The sequence below is a fragment of the Phyllobates terribilis genome, unplaced genomic scaffold, assembly GCF_046119375.1.
Source record: "Phyllobates terribilis strain yellow unplaced genomic scaffold, ASM4611937v1 Scaffold_4__5_contigs__length_816908805, whole genome shotgun sequence".
In the NCBI taxonomy this organism is placed as follows: domain Eukaryota; kingdom Metazoa; phylum Chordata; class Amphibia; order Anura; family Dendrobatidae; genus Phyllobates; species Phyllobates terribilis.
In genome coordinates this window covers 474,271,824-474,294,717 of record NW_027362764.1, presented here as the reverse complement: position 1 = coordinate 474,294,717, position 22,894 = coordinate 474,271,824, and the positions used below count along the sequence as shown (strand labels likewise).

The window sequence follows — 22,894 nt, the reverse complement described above, 5'->3', positions numbered from 1 at the left end:
TCCGCACTCCTTCAGTCTTCCGAGCGTATGAAAAGACACGCTGACAAAAAACGTCTGGACCCTCCTCAATTCCGTCCTGGGGATAAAGTCTGGCTCTCGTCCAAATATGTCCGGCTCAAGATCCCTTCCTATAAGTTAGGGCCTCGGTTCATCGGCCCACTGGAGGTCATCAGTCAGATCAACCCGGTGGCCTATAAATTGAAACTCCCGGTCAACTTACGGATCCCTAACTCCTTCCATGTATCTCTCCTCAAACCTGTGGTACTTAACTCTTTTTCCAAGTCTACAGGTACGCCTCCTGCTCCGGTTTCTGCTGAGGACGAGTTTGAGGTAGAGAACATTCTTGCCACCAAAAGGGTAAGAGGAAAGACCTTTTTTCTGGTAGATTGGAAGGGGTTTGGTCCTGAGGAGAGAACGTGGGAGCCCCGGGAGAACATCCATGCCCCTCTCATCCTAGCTAAATTTCTGTCTGGCCTAAAAAAGGGGGGGCCTAAAGGGGGGGGTACTGTAGCGCTGGCGTCCCTGCCCTCTGCTAGGCAGGGACGCTGCTCCCCTCACCGCTCTGCTCCGTGCCCGGCGTCCTCTCCCCGCTCTGCTGTCAGCGCGCGCTCCTTCCCGGCGTCCTCCTCCCGCTCTGCTCTCAGCGCGCGCTCCTTCCCGGCCCCTGTGCTTAGGGCGCGCGCTCCCCTCCTCTTAAAGGGGCCTCGCGCGCCGTCCTAAGGAGTCCCCGGCCAATGGCCGGAGGACTTCATCATATATAAGGCACCTCCTCCAAAATGGAGGTGCCCGAGCAATGTTGTTTGCACCTGTGTCTCACCTGTGCTTCAGCCCTCAGGTCCCGTTGCCAGTTTCCTGCCAGTTACCTGCCAGTTTCCTGCCAGTTACCTGCCTGATTCCTGCCTGAATACTTGTTACCTGTCTGCCAGTCTGAGGTCCGACGGTCTGCCTTACTACTCCTGTCAGTCTGTCTAAAGGACCAGCCTGCCCGCTCACCTGGGAGCGCACATCAGCTACCTGCCTACTTTCCTGAGGTCCGACGGTCTGCCTTACAACTCCGGTCAGTCTGTCTATGGACCAGCTTGCCCGCTCACCTGGGAGCGCTTCTCCGTTACCTGCCTGCTTGCCAGCCCGGAGGCTCCGTTGTCACGTGCTGTGACCATCAGCTACTTCAGACTCTTGTCCGCTCACCTGGGAGCGCTTCTCCGTTACCTGCCTGCTTGCCAGCCCGGAGGCTCCGTTGTCACGTGCTGTGACCATCAGCTACTTCAGAGACTCTTGCCCGCTCACCTGGGAGCGCTTCTCCGTTACCTGCCTGCTTGCCAGCCCGGAGGTTCCGCCGTCACGTGCCGTGACCACCTGTTATTCCCGAGACTCTCGCTTGCTCACCTGGGAGCACACATCTACCATCTGCCTGTTAGCCTACCCGGAGGCTCTGCCATCACAGGTCGTACCTACCCTTTACCCAGAGACTGCCCTGATCACTTGCCGTATCTCCCTGTTCGTTCATCCAGAGACTGCCGCCCGCTCCCTTACAAGGGCCGCCCCCTTGTATAGTAGCTCAGAGGTTCCGCCTCCCAGACCCGTTACAATATATATATATATATATATATATATATATATATATATATCTCTATCTATCTATCTATCTATCTCCGCCGTATCTCTGCATCATGAATCGTGGTATGTGTTAAAGGGGCCCACTGAGATTCTTTCGCCCGGGGCCCAGAAAAACCTGGAGCCGGCCCTGGCTACTATGTACACATTTATACTAATCATTTCCATTATTTGCTATTCATTTTCATCATTTCTGCTTTTCCATCTTTTTTTTTTTTTTTTTAGAGAGGATGTGAATTTTACCTCACTGTTCAGCACTTCAGTGTACTACCCATGGAGACAGACACAGTGGACATATTAAACTGGTAAGTAGTTTGCTTAGAGCAGGGGTGGGGAACCTCAGACCCGTGGGCCATTTGCATCCCACGATGACCTTTTATCTGGGGACCACCGTGCTTGGGCCGGCAGCTGAATTTTGACAGCCATCTGCCCTTTAATTTCTTCTTGCTCTGTGAGCATGCGCACGCAGTGTTCACTACTGAATGCGGAGGCACATGTAATGAAAGATTACCTCCTAACACCAGTGCCTGCAGGTGGACATACTTTGTGGGCTTAGATAGCATGCGATTTGTACGGCCCCTGATGGATGGTATGAATATCCAAGTGGCCCTTAGCAGAAAAAAAATATTCTGCCCCCCCGCTGGCTTAGAGGGATCATGTCACTCATTTTGTTCTACTAAACTGCCTCTGTTGCCTAAAGGTCATATACTGTCTATAACTTTTCTAACTTTAACAAATTTTTCAGTAAAGTTAAGTATCTCTATATAAGTAAAAGAACAAATCATTCTGCTGGGCCTGTATGTCGCTTCAGTCACGCTCCCCATCCCAGTAGTGATGCCCACCACAGTGTGATTGCAGGACTGGGCTGGCCCTACATGACGCCACCCTTTGACAGACAGCGTGCTGACAGCCTGCTTTTCAACAATGCATTAGAAGCTGAGTGTACGGCTTGTGTGTGCAGAACAAAAATGAATCTGGGGACATACACCCAGCTGCAATGCACACGTCTGGGGAGCTGTCTGTCTGCGCAGGCATAGGATTCCCGTGGAGAATGGCGTGACATCAGGGCAGACCAGGCCATCACTCATACTGCGGTGGGCATCACTACCGTGGATGACTGAACCAGTATCCTGCGCGATCCACATCACTAGAAGACAGGGATTTACTTAGAAGGTGACTGAAGATTCTTATTGTTTTTCTTATACGTTTATACTGGGGTGTTTAGCTTTACAGAAGCATGTTAGGGATGCACATTACATGCGCAATATCACAATGGAGGCAGTTTGGAAGGGCCAGATGATGTGACAGGATCCTTTTAATTAATGGGCTGTTGTCATAAAAATACTGATTGCATCTTGCTATTATATGTCATGAATATTTCATTAGGAGTGGCAGGACTGCTTTGATCATTGTTGCTCGAAAAGTGTGAGCAGCCTTAAAGAGTTTTGTTGAACGTCACCTTCACCTTCTCCTCTTTGCTGTTTTTGGGTGCTTACATAAACACCCTTAACTGTAAAAAGGAGGGCCCCCTATATACAAAGTGCAATATTTCCCCGTGGCCACTTCATTTTAGGTGCTACTCACTCATTGGTGGTGTATGCTGCCAATGTGATTAATGAGACAACCCTTTTAATTTACTTTAATCTTATTGTCCTGTTATTAGATCGTTGTTAATTTTTTTTTTTTTTCTTGGATGATATTACAATATTGAAGTTATGAAACGTTATATGTCTTTCAGTAACATGGAGCCAGGAGTGAGGAAGAAGATGAAGGAATTGTGGCAGTGAGATTCAATTCTTATTTCACATCCTCAAACTGGACATATAGATAGACGAGCTCAGAGATCTCAGCTTATACTACCAAGAAACTGACCTCTTGCCTTACCCTCATGTGTGCCAGTATTAAAGGAGCATTCTAAGATTAAAACATCATGGCGTATTGCTATGATGTGCCATCACTTTATCTTTGGGGGGGTCCAATCTCTCCACTAATCCTAAGATTAGAGAGATCCCGGCATTGTGGTGTTTCATATCTTTTTACATTTTTCCTGCACAGCATTGCTCTCGACCTCCCATCTGTGCAGGGAACTACAGGCAGACATATTCACTTCTTAAAAGGGTTGTCCAGTACTTTTAAAAATATGCCAATGTGTTTTAATGATAAATAGAAGCTTCTTTCTAATTACCTCCTGGTGCTGTTTCTGCCTGTGAGCGGCACTATCGGTGGCCTTTTAATTTAAAAGGCTTTCTTTATCGTTTCATTGGGGGACACAGGACCATGGGTGTATGCTGTTGTCGCTAGGAGGTTGACACTAGGCAAAAAAAAAAAAAAGAAATAGCTCCTCCTCCGCAGTATACACCTGCCTACAGGCACCAAGCTCACCAGTTTAAGCTTAGTGTCTGTAGGAGGTAGACCTGCATCCTAACAGATCCAACCCTGTTGTGTTTTATTAATCCTAGTTCTTTATTTTTCAGATACAGCTCTTCAGGGAACACTTCGTCCCCTGTTATCCCCGTTCTCAAGCGACCGAGAGAGCAGTGTGGCATTTCCCACATCGCCCACTCTCGGACCTGCTTGGCAAGACTTATCCCCTGTCACCTCACGGTGTCTCAGGGTGATTCCCGGTGGCCAGTCCTTGCCTATTCCCCACCCCAGTCCCCTCCTCGGAGCGGCCTGGGAGGGAGACGGTGGTCCCTGTGTGTGACCTTCCCCCAGATTCTGGGGTCGACACAGTCTCCTGCACTGTCCAGTACCGGTCAGTGCGGGAAGGAGGAAGAGCCAGGATCCCCCATATCCACGGAGGACCTCCTGTGACCATGCTCATAAGGGGAGAGGAAGAAGAGGTATCGGGACCTCAAACAAAGGTACAATCCCTCCCATTCCTGCTGCCTTACAACCGCAGCTCCCCAGGCCCCTCAGAACACTGGATATGGACACCAACGCTACCTGCCAGCGGGTCCTATAAATCCCGTGGATGATATATGGGGGCGTCACATCTCTAAGTTACTGATGATGACTGGTGTCTCTTCTCAGTCGCTTACTTACAGCAGCGCTTCCCTGGCCACGCCCTCTCTCCTCGCATCTTCATGGGGTCTCCCGCAGCATGGCGTCCCTGGTGTTCCCCCTAGCCCCCCCCCTCCTTCTCCTTTTTGCGCGGCAAATCTGCCCGCGCTTTTTCCGGCGAGGGGCGTCTCGGGTGGGGCGTTTCTCTTACCGGCGGGTATACGCCCCCCTCCGGCAATCGGCCAATCAGGGCCGAGGAGCAATGTGACGCTTCCGCCACGCCCACAGTTCTCCAGGGGACCTATCAGCGGCTGGGTTCTTAAGCCCGCCCCCATTCCTTCCGCCTATCAGAGCCTCGGCTCCCATAAGTCACTCAGGGCAGCACGCTCTGCTCCTGCCCCGCCCCTCTACACTGTTTTCTGTTCCTGGCTCCGGCAGCACCTCTCTGCCTGGCTGCTTCAGCACCTCACCGCCTACAGCGGCTCGCTTCAGCCTCTGCTCCGGTGTTTCCGACGGGGGATACGGGACCGTGGATATTCCAGACCGGGTAGGGCCTGCCCTGGCACACACCCTTTCCTGCCCACAGGCCCCCTCCTCTGCAGTATTCCTGGTTAGGCACATATGCCCAAACCCAGGGAGCTTTCGGTCCGTCCCGCTCACACCGTCACATACTACGCCTGTGCTCTTTGCAGTACTAAGTGGCCCGCGGGTCTGACAACAGCCTTCTGCTCGACCTGCAAGCCTCCAACCATTCTGGCACCCCAAGATCCCCCTGCCGCCCAGGACAAAGTAACTCTCCCTCCTCCGGAGTGGGCTGTTGCTATGTCCCAGTCTGTCTCTGACCTCACCAAGGTATCTCAATCTCTGGTGCAGGTCCTAGAACACTTGCCTATGTTATCCACAGCCACCAGTGCTCCGAACGTTCCCACGGAAGATTCGCAGACACCCCTGCCCCCTCCTCCTAAGGGCAGACTGAGAGCACGTTCTCAGAAACGGACTCACACAAGTTCATCTTCCAGCTCTCCAGACTCCAAAATGCTCCCTGCATCTCACACTTCTTCCCCAGAGGTCGCTCCGGGATCTGACACGGCATCAGATTCTGACTCTGGATCCGACACCGACCAATATTCTAGGATCCAGGACATGGTTGACGGCCTTATATCGGCCGTCAATCAGACTCTGCATGTTAAAGAGGACGAGAGCCCTTCTCAGGACTACTGTTTCCTTCAAGAGAATTAAGCGCCAGGCACGCACCTTTTCTAACCATACAAAATTTGATGGCGTCTTTCAGAAACAGTGGGAGCATCCAGAAAAGCGCTTCACTGGAAAGAAACAGTTAGACATGCTATACCCGTTTAACCACTACCTTGTCAGCAAATGGACGGAGTCTCCATCTGTGGATCCTCCTGTCTCTCGTCCATCTCTCGGCCAAGACTGTGCTGTCTCTTCAAGACGGTTCCTCCCTCAAGGACACTACGGATAGACAGGTTGAGGCCTTGGCTAAGACAGCCTTCGAAGCTGCTGGCACCTCCCTGTGTCCTTCCTTCGCCTCAACTTGGGTATCAAAAGCCGTCTCCGCATGGGCCAAACAGCTTAGGCAGGGCATCCTAACGGGGCCTTCCCCAGACGATCTGGCTAACCTAGTGGATCAGATCGCCCACGCAGGGAAATATCTGCTCATGGCGTCCCTTGATGCCGCTGCCTGTTCAGCCCGCATCTCTAGCAATATCAATGCTATACGTAGAATTCTTTGGCTGAAGGCTTGGAACGCTGACCTGGCCTCCAAAAAATCACTAACAAATCTCCCGTTTCAAGGCTCCAGGCTGTTAGGTTCTGGTCTAACTTAGACCCATTCTGATGCCACTGGGGGCAAGAGCAGCTCCCTTCCCCAGCCAAGATCTAAACGCCCCTTTCCTAGGAGACGTTCCCTTCAGTTCCGGTACAGGACCGTACCCCAGCACAGCAAGAGAGGCGTAAGCCTACCTTTAGGCCCACTTCCAACTGGCACGCAAAGGGTCGCTCTTCCAAGCCCTCTGGATCCCGATCACGATCCAACAGATTTTCCTCAGCATGACGGGTCACTCCCACCTGGGACTTCTCCCAGGGTGGGCGGCTGTCTACTTCTGTTCCGAGACTCTTGGGTCTCGGCAATAGAAGACGCCTGGGTCAGGGAGATTGTGACCTCCGGCTACAAGATAGAATTCAGTGCCATGCCAGGAACACGATCTCTCAGGTCCCGCCCCCCACATCCATCTCTGCTTCCCGGTTTCCTTCAGGCCATTGCCTCCCTTCTGCGCTCAGGAGTCATAATTCCAGTCCCCCTTCAGGAAAGGTTTTCCGTTTTTTACTCCAATCTTTTCGTTGTTCCAAAAAAGGACGGCTCACTACGTCCGATCCTGGACCTCAAACAACTAAACCGACAGGTACGCATCCGGCACTTCAGAATGGAGTCCCTCAGGTCGGTAATCGCCTCGATGGAAGCCGAGGAATATCTATGTTCAGTGGACATTCAGGATGCATATCTTCACATCCCAATCTGCGCACCACATCAGAAGTTCCTTCGTTTTGCCTTCCAGAACGCACATTACCAATTCACTTCTCTCCCCTTCGGGCTTACCTCCGCCCCGAGGGTTTTCACAAAGGTAATGGCGACGGTCATGGCCATTCTACGAGCCAGGGGGATTGTAATTATCCCCTACCTCGACCACCTTTTGATCAAGGGTCCCACGTTCAGGGACTGTCTCCACAGTCTCCAGATCACCTTGAACACGCTCTCTTGGTTAGGCTGGCTGATCAACACAGACAAATCCTCCCTGGTCCCATCTCAACGCGTAACCTTTCTAGGGATGCAGTTCGACACGCCCTTGCCCGCGTCCTTCTCCCGAGGGAAAAGATAAACTCTCTCCATCGGGGGATCCACCTTCTCTCCGACCCAAGTCCACACTCTCTTCGCCTATGCATGAGTGTCTTGGGAAAAATGGTGGCAGCTATGGAAGCAGTGCCGTTTGCCCAGTTCCATACCCGGCCTCTTCAACTGGCCTTTTTGTCGGCATGGGACAAGAACTCGTCGTCTCTAGATCGACGCATCAGGTTACCTGTTCATGTGAGAAGGTCATTAACATGGTGGACTCGCCCTTCTTCCTTCAGACCCAGGAGGTCATTCCTACCGCTTTGCTGGCAGGTGGTCACGACCGATGCCAGCCTCATCGGTTGGGGGGCAGTCTTTCTTCACCACACGATGCAGGGCCGGTGGAGTCCCCACGAAGTTTCCCTACCGATCAATATCTTGGAGATAAGGGCAATCTACCTGGCAGATATTCTTGCAGGGTTCCCAGTCCGCATACAATCGGACAACGCCACGGCTGTGGCGTACATAAACCATCAGGGAGGAACGCGCAGCAAGTCCGTCTTGAAAGAGGTAGCAAGAGTGCTAGTTTGGGCCGAGAACACAGTTCGGGCAATCTCAGCAGTCCACATTCTGGGGGTCGACAATTGGGCGACCGACTTCCTCAGTCGGCAGGGCCTTACCTCAGGAGATTGGTCTTTCCATCCCGAGGTGTTCCATCAGATTTGCTTACGATGGGGCACGCCGGACGTCGACCTCATGGCGTCTCGGTTAAATCACAAGGTTCCATCCTTTGTAGCCCGGTCCCACGATCCTCTTGCGATCGCTCAAGACATGCTAGTCATATCATGGTCTCAATTCCAGCTGCCCTATTTTTTTCCCCCTCTACCATTGATTCCTCAAGTCGTCAAAAAGATCAAGACAGAAGGAGTACCGGCAATTCTAGTAGCCCCGAATTGGCCCAGACGCGTCTGGTACGCAGATCTAGTAAACCTGTTCGTCGACTCCCCCTGGAGACATCCGGACCGTCCGGACCTCCTCGCTCAGGGGCCTATTCTTCGTCAGAGTTCTCGTTCTCTGAACGAGATTTTAATGGCATGGCCATTGAGGCCGCAGTGTTGAGGAAGGCTTGTTTTGCGGACAACGTCATCCAGACCCTAATTAGTGCCAGAAAACCCGCAACCTCGCGCATATACCACAGAACCTGGAGAGCGTTTTTTTCGTCACTGCAAGAAAGATCAGCTAGCTCCCATGTCCTTTTCGTCACCTGTCATTTTGGCCTTTCTTCAGTCTGGCCTGGAAGCGGGACTCTCTCTAAGTACTCTCAAAGGCCAAGTTTTGGCCTTGTCCATTCTATTCCAACGTAACTTGGCTTCTCGTCCTCAGATCAAGACATTTCTACAAGGGATGGCTCACCTGGTGCCGCCTTATCGCCCCCCCGGTGGATCCATGGGATCTTAATATGGTCCCATTGTCCTCCAACAGCCCCTGTTTGAACCCATTCAGGACATCTCAGCCTCTCTTCTCTCCTGGAAGGTGGCTTTTCTGGTGGCTGTTACCTCTATTAGGAGGGTTGCAGAGCTCGCAGCCCTCTCATGTCGGTCGCCCTTTCTGGTCTTCCATCAAGACAAGGTAGTGCTCAGGCCTGTGCCTTCTTTTTTGTCGAAGGTAGTCTCCTCTTTCCACATCAATGAGGACATTGTTTTGCCTTCCTTCTGCCCTGCCCCAGTGCACACGTGGGAGAAATCCCTGCACAAACTGGATCTGGTCAGAGCTTTACGTGTGTACCTTTCTATAAGGGCTTCCCTTCGGCGTTCGGACGCCCTGTTTGTCATCCCTGAAGGGCATCGCAAGGGTCTTCCTGCTTCCAAGTCAACCTTCACCCTTTAGCTACGTTCGACCATTTTGGAGGCATATTGCGTCTCGGACAAACCTCCCCCTCCGGGAGTAAGGGCTCACTCCACCCGGGCGGTGGGGGCCTCTTGGGCTGTTCGCCATCAGGCTTCAGCTTCTCAGATCTGTAAGGCCACAACCTGGTCTTCACTCCACACCTTTTCAAGGTTTTACAAGGTCCACACTTATTCCTCAGCTGATGCCAGTCTTGGACGGAAGGTTCTGCAGGCAGCGGTTGCCCGCAGTGAGACCTAGTCTGTGGCTATCTTTTGTTCTCCCACCCTAGTGACTGCTTTTGGACGTCCCATGGTCCTGTGTCCCCCAATGAAGCGATAAAGAAAGAGGGATTTTTGGTACTCACCGTAAAATCTTTCTTGGAGCCTTCATAGGGGGACACAGCACCCTCCCTGATTTTGGGCATATGTCCAGTTGGCCCTGTTGGGCATCTATTTTTGTTTTCACGGTTGTGCCCCGTTGGGCATTGCATAGTTAATTATTTTATGTTCCTCCTACTGCTTTAGCCGCTAACTGGTGAGCTTGGTGCCTGTAGGCGGGTGTATATTGTGGAGGAGGAGCTATTTCTTCTTTTTTTTTTTTTTTTTGCCTAGTGTCAACCTCCTAGCGACAACAGTATACACCCATGGTCCTGTGTCCCCCAATGAAGGCTCCAAGAAAGAGATTTTACGGTGAGTACCAAAAATCCCTCTTTTCTGAGCCTAGTATAAAATGAAGCAGGTAATCTAATAATGGGAATCCTAACCACATGTAATCTATATACAGGATTTCACAGTTCCATCAGATGTCACATGACCGCTTATATGCGAGTTGTATATTTGCAGTCACATTACGACCCCTTTCTCTTTCGCAACCCACAAGACGCCTGTCAGGAATAATCGTAATGCTGCTGTTTTCTAGTTACAAATTGAGGGAATTTTCTTGCAAACCTTCCTAGACTGTTCTAGTTAATTTTAGCAGCTTAAGACAGTTTCTTGGCTTTTCTAAATGTAGCCCCTCATCAAATTCTGCTCTTGCAGCAGCACCATTCCAGCAATGATAATAAAAGCTGCAGCCAAAGAGTGGCCAGTCCATTGACTGCGGCCTGCAAGTGACACATCCTGACACGTCCGCAACAGGAGTATACACGGTTTTTATTTAGTTGGGCTTCTTCAATAGTGGGCAATCTCTTTAACTTAAAACCACTTCAAAGACTAAGTTGATGACACTTATCAGTCTACACTTTTTCTCCTTTTCCCTCTGCTCTCCCTGCACACACCGGCATGTCAATTACATTTCTGTTGGCGAAGGGAGAGAAGGGTCGATTAAAATGGATTTTTAAACACTTACATTTAGGTATCATTAAAGACCATATTAGGAGGTTGATAAAAAGCTCTTAACTTCTAGACCTTATTAGGAGGATGAAAAAACGCTCTTAAAAACTTCTAGAAGTAAATCCTGACATCAAGTTTACTTTAATTGAATTATTAAAAAATACAATATATTTTAACACCTTTAGTAGGCCCCCCCCAGCTATCATGGTAACCCACGAATACCAGGAAATCGCATTGCGGGGGGCTGGGGCACTAGTGAGCGATCCATTTAAATGCCGCTATCCGAGATCAGAGCACAGCTCCGGCCGCTGCTGTTAGAGACAGGTGTTGGCTTTGTAACACAGCCTGCATATTGTGGAGAGAGCTCCACTCCTGAGCCCTCTTCAGTATGGACGTAGTGATATATGTGCTAAAGGGTTAATGACTTCAACCTAGATGTATGTAAACTTACAACTTCAATTTTTTCAGAGTCAAAGTAGTGTGTGGCGACAATTTGATTTACAATTTAACATATCCCGTGAACCTGTGGCGTGTACCCCATTGTGGTACCTACTGTAGGCTGAGGTGCACTGGCTTACTTGGCCTATAACTTATGCATTTTCTTTCAGAAACTACATGACCGAACTGGAAATGAATGAAACTTCGTCTGACATAAACTTATCAGGTCAGTATCATCCTGCTGTGTATTCCCCGGCAGATAATAACAGGATACATAATACTATAGAATGGTTACCGTATATCTGTTTCTGGAGCAGCTAATCTGCAGCTGTTTAGTAGGGAGGACTACGTCACTTTGTAACTAGGGAAAGTTATCCAAGAACCTGGGATATCTCATGTAGGAACAGTATGGAAAAGTAGTAGGGGTGTCACCTAGCTTTCTGAGTTTTCCCAGAAAAGTTGGGTTCACATCTGCATTTTTTTGTAAAAGATATTTTCTTGTTATTTTTTACTAAAAAACGGCAGCTCAGTGAATGGGAAAAATATGAGTAAGAAACAGCTATCAACATTTCTAACATCAGAGGAAAACTAAATTTCTGTATTTCGGGGGCAATGTTTTTTTAAGCTATGTGCGCATGTTCAGGATTTGAAGTAGAAATTTCCAGTGTTTCTGCATCTCCTTGGCAGGAAAAACGCTGTGGAAAATCCACGCTGTTTTGACGTGTTTTTTGTGCATTTTTGCCTGAGTATTTCCCATGCGTTTTTTCAAATGCATTGTATAGGCAGAAACGCACAATGAATGGACATGCTGCGTTTTTTTCCCGCACATGAAATCCCTTTAGGAAAATTCCTGATCATGTGCTCAGAACTTGCAAAATGTCATAGGAAGTCATGAGATAAGGTATACAATGCATTTCTGGCCCATTTCCATGCTGAAAAAATGCACCAAAAACGCACTGTATGCACATAACCCAACAGTTGGTAACTCAGCCATGATACTGGTCTCATCACTGTTTGCTTTCTGTGAACGTGCTATAAGATTTCCATAGAATGGTAAACCTAACTACAGACTTTTTTTAGCTGATGAAACTACAGTGATGCAGTATAATCTTTATTTCTTTATTATGTTATTCTTTTGTTCACATATCATGCATTTACTAAAAACAGGTACATTTTTAGGCTGTAGTTTTTGTTATAGTTTTTTTTTATTGTTTGTTTTTTTTAGGCTGCAGAATCTGTCACATTTGACAAAAAAAAATCCACTGCATGAATGCAAGTTATTACATTTCATTAGGGTCCCATGAGTGGCTTACAATCTTTTCAATAGGAGCTGAGCTACATTCAAGAACAACCACTACACAGTGTATGACGTTCAATATTTAAGGCCTGGACAACCCCATTTAATATTATTTTTGACTCTTTGTTGAATTTTGTGGCCCCTCCTTTTTTGTATACAGTGGGTACGGAAAGTATTCAGACTCCTTTACATTTTTCACTCTTTGTTTCATTGCAGCCATTTGGTAAATTCTAAAAAGTTCATTTTTTTTTCTCATTAAAGTACACTCTGCACCCCATCTCGACTAAAAAAACAACCCAGAAATGTAGAAATTTTTGCAAATTTATTAAAAAAGAAAAACTGAAATATCACATGGTCATAAGTATTCAGACCCTTTGCTCAGACACTCGTATTTAAGTCACATGCTGTCCATTTCCTTGTGATCCCCCTTGAGATGGTTCTACTCCTTCATTGGAGTCCAGCTGTGTTTAATTAAACTGATAGGACTTGATTTGGAAAGGCACACACCTGTCTATATAAGACCTCACAGCTCACAGTGCATGTCAGATCAAATGAGAATCATGAGCTCAAAGGAACTGCCCAAGGAGCTCAGAGACAGAATTGTGGCGAGGCACAGATCTGGCCAAGGTTACAAAATAATTTCTGCAGTACTCAAGGTTCCTAAGAGCACAGTGGCCTCCATAATCCTTAAAATGGAAGAAGTTTGGGACTACCAGAAGTCTTCTTAGACCTGGCCGTCCACCCAAACTCTGCAATCGTGGGAGAAGAGCCTTGGTGAGAAAGGTAAAGAAGAACCGTAAGATCACTGTGGCTGAGCTCCAGAGATGCAATAGGGAGATGGGAGAAAGTTCCACAAAGTCAACTATCACTGCAGCCCACCACCAGTCGGGCCTTTATGGCAGAGTGGCCTGACGGAAGCCTCTCCTCAGTGCAAGACAAATGAAAGCCCGCATAGCGTTTGCTCAAAAACACATGAAAGACTCCCAGACTATGAGAAATAAGATTCTCTGGTCTGATGAGATGAAGATAGAACTTTTTGGTGATAATTCTAAGCGGTACGTGTGGAGAAAACCAGGCACTGCTCATATCCTGCCCAATACAATCCCAACAGTGAAACATGGTGGTGGCAGCATCATGCTATGGGGGGGTGTTTTTCAGCTGCAGAGACAGGATGACTGGTTGCAGTTGAAGGAAACATTAATGTGGCCAAGCACAGAGAGATCCTGGATGAAAACCACTTTGAGAGTGCTCTGGACCTCAGACTTGGCCAAAGGTTCACCTTCCAACAAGACAGTGACCCTAAGCATACAGCTAAAATAACAAAGGAGTGGCTTCAGAACAACTCTGTGACCATTCTTGAATTCTTGACTAGCCCAGACAGAGCCCTGACCTAAACCCAATTGAGCATCTCTGGAGAGACCTGAAAATGGCTGTCCGCCAACCTTCACCATCCAACCTGACAGAACTGGAGAGGATCTGCAAGTAAGAATGGCAGAGGATCCCCAAATACAGGTGTGAAAATCTTGTTGCACCATTCCCAAGAAGACTCATGGCAGTACTAGCTCAAAAGGGTGCTTCTACTCAATACTCAGCAAATGGTCTGAATACTTATGACCATGTGATATTTCAGTTTTCTTTTTTAATAATTTTGCAAAAATTTCTACATTTCTGTTTTTTTTCAGTCAAGATGGGGTGCAGAGTGTACTTTAATGAGAAAAAATATGAACTTTTTAGAATTTACCAAATGGCTGCAATGAAACAAAGAGTGAAAAATTTAAAGGGGTCTGAATACTTTCCGTACCCACTGTATTGACCGTTTTCAGTTTTAGCTGATTTGCCTTTTCTTTCTTTTATCAGATGTTTCTCTGACCCAGTTACTAATGTTTGCAAGTGAAGAGAAGTTCAGCGCTTTGAAATCTATAGCCGAGCAGTGTCTGGAGCTCAACCCATCTGTAATCCAAGATGTTCCACAGCTGGGTGAGAATTTTTGGAGCTTAGAGAGAAAAAGAAACCAGGTACTGTTGTTAATATGGACAGTTTCTATATAATTCCTAAATTGTATCCATGCATAAGTGATAGAAAATGTCCTTTCCCTCACACCAATAAATTACATCTAGTTTATTGATGTGTTGCAGGGCAATATGCAAATTTCACGATATCCTTATAAAGTTGCTTTTTTTCTCCCAGTGTAAGATATAGGAGTATCCACAATGATCTGCCTAATGTCTGTGCTGCTTGTAAAATGAAGATAAAGAGCTTGGAGTTTCTAGGCTCCATTATTCTGTACAGGGACATTGGTTTATATACAATGAATCCCCCCTTCCCCGCCACACACCCAAAATGGCCAACACGCTAATACATTTTCCCTGAACTGATGCTCTAGAGCAGAGGTCCCCAACCTTTTTTGCACCAGGGACCGGCTTTAAGCAAGACCAGTTTTCCATGGCCCGGTGGGGGTGGGGGCGGGGCTTTGGTCATATGGGGGTGGGGTTATGGAGGGGTGGAGCTGTATGGGGAGGATGCTGGCGGGACCTCGGTGTACAGCGCTGCTAAGTAGCAGCATTGTACATTGAGCGTCAGTGTATACAGCGCTGCTGCTTAGCAGCGCTACACACTGAACACCGGTACCGGGAGCCGCGTCACTGAAGCCAGTCTGCTGCCCCAGCACGCCCCACATAACATGTTCTGCCGGGGGCGTGTCAGTGAGGAGAGCCTGCCGCCCCACCCCGTCAGGAACACACCATGCTGTGCAGGAGGGCCGCGTCACTAAGACCCGCCCCGTGACGTACAACAGGTACCATGCTGTGCTGTGGAGGGCTGCGTCACTAAGACCCGCCTGACGCCCCACCCCGTCCTGCATAATGTTCTCTGCCGGGAGCTGCGAGCTGTCACGGCTATGGCAGAAAACATTATAAATCCACACAGAGCGAGCTCTGACCAGGCGCAGGGCCGCGGAGCTAGCTGTCAGCGGCGCCGCGGACCGGCTGAAAAACCCCAACGGCCCGGTCCTGGTCCGCGGACCGGCGGTTGGGGACCTCTGCTCTAGAGCAGGGGAGAGGAACTTTTTTTTCTGAACAAAGGCCATTTGGATATTTATACCATCCTTCTGGGGCCGTACAAAATTATCAACTTGAAAATTACCCTGCTATATTGGGTCAAACATTTAATTAACTCTTCCCTAACATCTGGCTGGAGCTGTTTCTCTTTGGTGCGATGCTTGATGTTAGGTGGTGTGGATGATGTTCCTACTCGTTACTGCTTTTCCAGGTTTACATCAGTCTGCAGCACAGGTGACTCTTTGCGATGATACATTTTGGAAAGAATTTGCAGCAGTAAGTCGTACCGAGACTGCTGTATTTGCATCACCGCAGACATAGGCCTGGGCCATACACATGACAGGAGACACGGGGCTGGGCCATACACATGACAGGAGACGCGGGGCTGAGGCGTAGACATGACAGGAGACGCGGGGCTGAGGCGTAGACATGACAGGAGACGCGGGGCTGAGGCGTAGACATGACAGGAGACGCGGGGCTGAGGCGTAGACATGACAGGAGACGCGGGGCTGAGGCGTAGACATGACAGGAGACGCGGGGCTGAGGCGTAGACATCACCAACAAGCCATATAGTTTTTTCTAATTCTTACCTGGTTAAAAAAAAACAAAAAAAACTTGGTTTGTGTCACCATTTTCTGAGACTCGTGACTTTTTTTTTATTTCTCTATCTCTATTTTGTGATGTCTTGTTTTTTGCATAGCAAGCTGTAATTTTTACTGGTACAATTTTAGGGTAAATAGAAAGTTTTGATCACTTTTTGTTCCATTTTTGGAGGGAGGTGATTGAAAATGGAATTTGAATTTTTTTTTTCCTTTACACTGTTTAACCTATGGGTTAATTACTTCCATATATATCGGACCTATACAGCGGCGGTGATGGCAATTATGTTTTTTTAATTTCTCTATTTTTGAATTGGGTATAGGGGGCGGTCAAAACCGATAAGTCTTCAGTCACTCTGTGTGACTGCAGACTTGGGAATCCCCAGTGCACACATTGTTCGCTGCAGGGATTTGCCGGTTTCAGACCTGATAATGGAGGGTATGTATGAGTTATGCATACCCCCGGCCAGTCGGTGCTGTATCACTCCATACACTTGTATTGAGCCGTGGCCACGCCCTGTCTAGCGACTCAGCCGGCCAGTATATGGAGAGCGAGCCCCCGCCCACTGGCCGGGGTTATATATAACTCGTACATGCCCTCCGTTACCGGGTCTGAAACAGGCGAATCCCCACAGTGCGTGTACTGGGGGGGTTTCATAAGTCTGCAATCACACACGGTACCGACCAAAAGTTTGGACACACCTTCTCATTTAAAGATTTTTCTGTATTTTCATGACTATAAAAATTGTACATTCACACTGAATGCATCAAAACTATGAATTAACACATGTGGAATTATATACTTAACAAAAAAGTGTGAAACCACTGAAAATATGTCTTATATTCTAGGTTCTTCAAAGTAGCCACCTTTTGCTTTGATGACTGCTTTGCACACTCTTGGCATTCTCTTGATGAGCTTCAAGAGGTAGTCACCGGAAATGGTTTTCACTTCACAGGTGTGCCCTGTCAGGTTTAATAAGTGGGATTTCTTGCCTTATAAATGGGGTTGGGACCATCAGTTGTGTTGTGCAGAAGTTTGGTGGATACACAGCTGATAGTCCTACTGAATAGACTGTTAGCTGCTTTTTTCTTGCCATAATACAAATTCTAAGTAAAGAAAAACGAGTGGCCATCATTACTTTAAGAAATGAAGGTCTGTCAGTCCGAAAAATTGGGCAAACTTTGAAAGTGTCCCCAAGTGCAGTTGCAAAAACCATCAAGCGCTACAAAGAAACTGGCTCACATGAGGACCGCCCCAGGAAAGGAAGACCAAGAGTCACCTCTGCTTCTGAGGATAAGTTTATCCGAGTCACCAGCCTCAGAAATCGCAGGTTAACAGCAGCTCAGATTAGAGACCAGGTCAATGCCACACAGAGTTCTAGCAGCAGACACATCTCTACAACAACTGTTAAGAGGAGACTTTGTGCAGCAGGCCTTCATGGTAAAATAGCTGCTAGGAAACCACTGCTAAGGACAGGCAACAAGCAGAAGAGACTTGTTTGGGCTAAAGAACACAAAGAATGGACATTAGACCAGTGGAAATCTGTGCTTTAGTCTGATGAGGCCAAATTTGAGATCTTTTGTTCCAACCACCGTGTCTTTGTGCGACGCAGAAAAGGTGAATGGATGGACTCTACATGCCTGGTTCCCACCGTGAAACATGGAGGAGGAGGTGTGATGGTGTGGGGGTGCTTTGCTGGTGACACTGTTGGGGATTTATTCAAAATGGAAGGCATACTGAACCAGCATAGCTACCACAGCATCTTGCAGCGGCATGCTATTCCATCCGGTTTGCTTTTAGTTGGACCATCATTTATTTTTCAACAGGACAATGACCCCAAACACACCTCCAGGCTGTGTAAGGGCTATTTGACCAAGAAGGAGAGTGATGGGGTGCTACGCCAGATGACCTGGCCTCCACAGTCTCCAGACCTGAACCCAATCGAGATGGTTTAGGGTGAGCTGGACCGCAGAGTGAAGGCAAAAGGGCCAACAAGTGCTAAACATCTCTGGGAACTCCTTCAAGATTGTTGGAAGACCATTTTCGGTGACTACCTCTTGAAGCTCATCAAGAGAATGCCAAGAGTGTGCAAAGCAGTCATCAAAGCAAAAGGTGGCTACTTTGAAGAACCTAGAATATAAGACATATTTTCAGTGGTTTCACACTTTTTTGTTAAGTATATAATTCCACATGTGTTAATTCATAGTTTTGATGCCTTCAGTGTGAATGTACAATTTCCATAGTCATAAAAATACAGAAAAATCTTTAAATGAGAAGGTGTGTCCAAACATTTGGTCTGTACTGTACATACATTATATATAGAGATAGATATAGAAAAAAAAGAAAAAGAACAGCACAAGCAAACAACTTGTAAATGGGTGGGTGCCTGTCCTCCAGGTAAATACCAAACCTTCTTACATATGAAAAAAAATAGTAGAAACAGCACTCCAAAAATAGATAAAAATAGATGATTTTTGGAGTGCTGTTTCTACAATTTTATATATATATATATATATATATATATATATATATATATATATATATATATATATATATATATATAATATTTATATTACACACACACACACACACACACACACACACACACACACACACACACACACACACACACCATGTAGTAAAAAAAATTAGCCATTTCCTATGAAGCCCAGCCACAAGATAATGACTTTCAGTATGCCCCAGCAGCCATTACAACCCATTGACATCCATCCTGTGGTCTTGTGGAAATGGGGGGCAAAACGTTCACCTGACCAGCACTGTGCCATTTAAATGCTACAGTCAGAGATTGACAGCTTAAGTTTTTAAACAACCTGCTGTGATCGCTGCTGTTAGAGGTCGGCTCTGGCTGTATGGCATAGTGTCACCCATCTTGTATGGAGAAGCTCCTGAACCCACTGCATATGCCCACCACCGACGTGTGATGTACAGGCTTGGCACATGTAAGAAAAGAAATCTCAGTGTGTAGAGATTAAAAAAAGCTTGAGTGGAGCAACTTTGAAATGATTATCAATCTACTCTGCGAACGCCTATGGACAACGATATCAGTGATAAAGAAATGTAGGTCTAAGAGCAGCACACGGCCAGCCACATCGTGTGAGGGTGGCCCTCACACAGGACAATGATTTTCTGTTCCTCCATATGTATCTGATTCATCTTCATTCACCTGAATAAACGCTGTAAACTACACTCCACATGTTGGACCGTAATCAAGATTTCTCCAAATTTTAAGACCGCATGTGGTACAGTTCACTGTAAAATCTGTTTCGCATGTATAAAATCTCATTTGAAAGAATTGGGAAAGATTCTCCCAAGGGCAAATTTGCATTTTGTTATATTTTATATATTTTGTACCTTTTTCGTTTCAGGAAAATACTGAACGATTTGTTATCCCTTTAGATTTGCTCCTTATTCCTCCACACGAGGAAGCCATTTTGGAACAGATGACAGGTATGTAATAGACGTAGCCACACAGCATCAAGGTGTTAAAACTTCAGCAATTATAAATATCATAATTCTAAATATTAGCTAGTTTGCCCAATCACTTTTCAGCCTGTGAAAATGGAGGAGTTATGTAAAATATGGCTGCAGTTTCTGAACAGTTTTAATTTATTTTTAAACGTTTTATCGAAGTTAACTCTAAAAGTCTATCTTGTTAGCTGAGCTGCAGATTCATTGTACTGCTGTACAGAGCCGAGCCAAATACCTCGGCACCCCAGTGTACCGCACTGCTGGCAGCAGGGTATGTATCAATAGCAAGGTATTAGGCAATTGCTGTATTTGCAACTTCACAATCTTTTCTCCCTGCCAGGCTGTTTTTAAAGTCCTCCTCTTCCAAGAATAACTTTTTTTTATTTTTCCATCAGCATAACTGTATATAGCTTCTTTTTTTTTTTTAACCAGGAACAGTTGTAGTTTAACCCCTTCCCAACATCTGCCTTGCATGTATGGCGCAATTCGGGTGCGAGTGTATAAAGCGGCCCATGGGGTGAGCTCGCCGCAGCAATTGAGCAAGCTCTAGTTAGTGGGTTAAAAAGAGTATCAAGGCCTAGCAATTATTGCTTATGTGTATATCTTTGCATATATCTTTTTGGCCTCTTTACAACTTTCTCTCACTTAAAAAGATGCTTTAAATGTTCTGTATTGGCTTGACGGGACACACACCATCATTCATAAATTCCACGTTGAGGTCTTCCCAAGACAGGCCTCATTTCCTTGGAATTGGGAGTGGAAATCTTCATCTTTTTTTTTTTTTTTTTTTTCTTAAATCCAAAATCTATACTTCCATCTCCAGTCATTTTCTGGAGGCTGGGTGTAAATTGTTCTCAAGATGGTTTAGAGTCTTCTCAAAACTACATGCCATGATGCCCACTGTTCCCTCTTAATGCTGTCACTGCTAGAATTATTATTTATGCAGAAAGGAAGTAATTCCCAGCACTCACGTGTTCAATGAATAATTGCTCTAAAGGACGTTTCAGCCTGTCCCAGGCTTTTTTCAACAAAAAAAAGCCTGGGACAGGCTGAAACGTCCTTTGGCGCAATGAAATAAAAGAGCAATTATTCATTGAACACGTGAGTGTTGGGAATTACTTCCTTTCTGCATATTTTACTCCACGTGCACCATGCTAACGGAGTGCTGATCCATTATTCCTGTGCCCGTATTATTTTATGGGACTGTGTAACTTAGAAACCTTTCCCATCGTTCCATTCATCAAAGTCTTTTTTTCAACTTTACATTTGTGTCTAAGCCTATTTTTTTTCTTGTCTTGAATCCTGGCATATTCTGTATGACTATTCTATGACAAGGATATTATATCTAGTTCATTAGTATTGCTGTTGGGGCTATACGCCACCATTCTGTTAGTTCCCCATACTTATTCATGCAATAATGTGAAGAATTGCTAAATAAAGTATTTTGATGGTATCTGCTAATATACAATTTTTTTAATGTGCATTTTGAATTAAAGGGGTTGTATCTTCAGGAGTGCACTCCTTCTAGCCCCCTGCCAACCCCAAGAAGCAGCTCATGAAGACCAACTGTTTAGGCTGGAGGCATGGTCACTCTGCTGGTCTGAACTGGCTGCTAGCAGAGGTAGCTTTCCTCAGAAGCTTAGGAGGATTGATGCTGGCCAGGTATAGCAATCAGCCGGCTTCAGGCTGTAAAGCATAGAGCCTGCTCATGCCACGCTCCATGCCTAGCTAACCGACTGCAGGTCGTAACCTGGGCATTGAACTGTTCACCAGAAAATGTAAAAATTCCTGTATTCTTGAGAACAGAGAGGAATCTTAATAATGAGTTAATTGCAAAGACAAAATTACTATTTTTTTCCTCATTAATGAATTTGAGACAACCCCTGGACAAAGCTCTTTCTATATAATCTTTTAAGGATTTTAGCTTTTTTTTTCGATTTTAGTTGGTATGTTATTGAGCAATTAGTATCATAAGGGCCAAATCTTCTATATATGCATTATATTATTGTAGTCTTGGTGCTCAAATAACAAATGTTCCTTTTCTCCAGAGTGCAGGTATGAAGGTCAGTGCACCAGTGAACCCGCAGATTCTTCTGAAGGAGATAATTCCTGTAAGTGTCAAATGTCCAAGGACTATAATATTCTAATTTAGTGTATGTCCCTTGTGCCGCGTGAACAGGAGGGTAATTACAGTGTTTATTGACAACGGACACAATTACATGCCAGGTCTCTTGATCAGCTCTTCCCATTACATTTATTATTGTCTGCAAGCCACTAAAGCATGCATGTGCCTGGGCCTAGTTCACATTTGGACAGCTAGAGGAAAAATAAAATAAATCGGTCTTACTTCATTTTACATTAAAGGGAACCTATCGCCATGTTTGTCCCAGTACCTTTCTGCCCTGATGTACAGCATTCTAATATGCTGTATATATAAGCCCACGATCCGGCCTAAAAGACCAGAAAAACACCTTTTATAATACTCACCTACTGGGTGATCCAGTCCAATGGGCGTCGCTTGCCTTGCTCCAGTGCCTCCTCTCTCCTTGCGATGCCGTCCTCCTTCTGTGCTTTGTGTGGATGGAGCTTCCTACATGATCCACACAGGGTCCCCGGCATCGTGCTCCTGCGCAGGTGTACTTCTCAGGGCAGAGTTAAGTACTGCAGTGAGCATGCGCCTGGGCTCTTTGACCTTTCCTGTACTGCAGTACATTGCTTTGCCCTTGAGAGGGCAGAGACGAACGCATGTGCAGGAGCCCAATGCTGGGGACAAAGGTGAGTATGGTGTAGGGACGAGTCCTCCACATGAACCAAGAAGGAGGACGGCATTGCAAGAAAAACAAAGGCATCGGACCAAGACAAGCGACGCCCATCAGACCAGACCGCCCCATAGGTTAGTATTATACTAGATGTTTTTCTTGTCTTGCAGGCTGGATGGAGGGCATATATACAGCATATTAGAATGTTGTAAATGAGATCTTAAACTAACTGGTGTTACTTCATAAGTGACAAACCTGGTGACAGGTTTTAAAATTCTAAATATATTCTTTGTAAGGAACCTGCTCTGTTTACTTCATATGGAACTTGGAATCCCTACCTTATCTTATGATCAGCAAAAAAAACCTTTTGGTAGCATTTGGCTGCTTCAAAATGGCAAATCAAGAAGACTGGTATATGTTTTTTCGTTGATCACCATAAGCTGTTAGACTTCTTACATCTGAAAGTGCGTGCTCTTGCCACATAGGAATTTGGAGTTCTTTTTGAATTCTATTAATAAGTTCTTGACCGGGCCATTTATCCCCATTTCTGACCAAATGTTTTCTTGTACAGA

At 46.5% G+C, this 22,894-nt stretch overlaps 1 protein-coding gene across 2 annotated transcripts in view; it reads left to right on the top strand.

Annotated features, from left to right (window-relative positions):
* Positions 1–22,894, top strand: part of ACD (ACD shelterin complex subunit and telomerase recruitment factor) — a 74,111-nt gene that overhangs the window by 25,040 nt on the left and 26,177 nt on the right. For both annotated transcript variants that reach the window (XM_073678700.1, XM_073678701.1), the window contains 6 exons: positions 1,840–1,919; positions 3,353–3,397; positions 11,292–11,347; positions 14,276–14,433; positions 19,461–19,542; positions 21,612–21,674. In XM_073678700.1, coding sequence (XP_073534801.1) covers positions 1,840–1,919; positions 3,353–3,397; positions 11,292–11,347; positions 14,276–14,433; positions 19,461–19,542; positions 21,612–21,674 — 484 coding nt within the window. The remainder of the gene's footprint in view (positions 1–1,839; positions 1,920–3,352; positions 3,398–11,291; positions 11,348–14,275; positions 14,434–19,460; positions 19,543–21,611; positions 21,675–22,894) is intronic.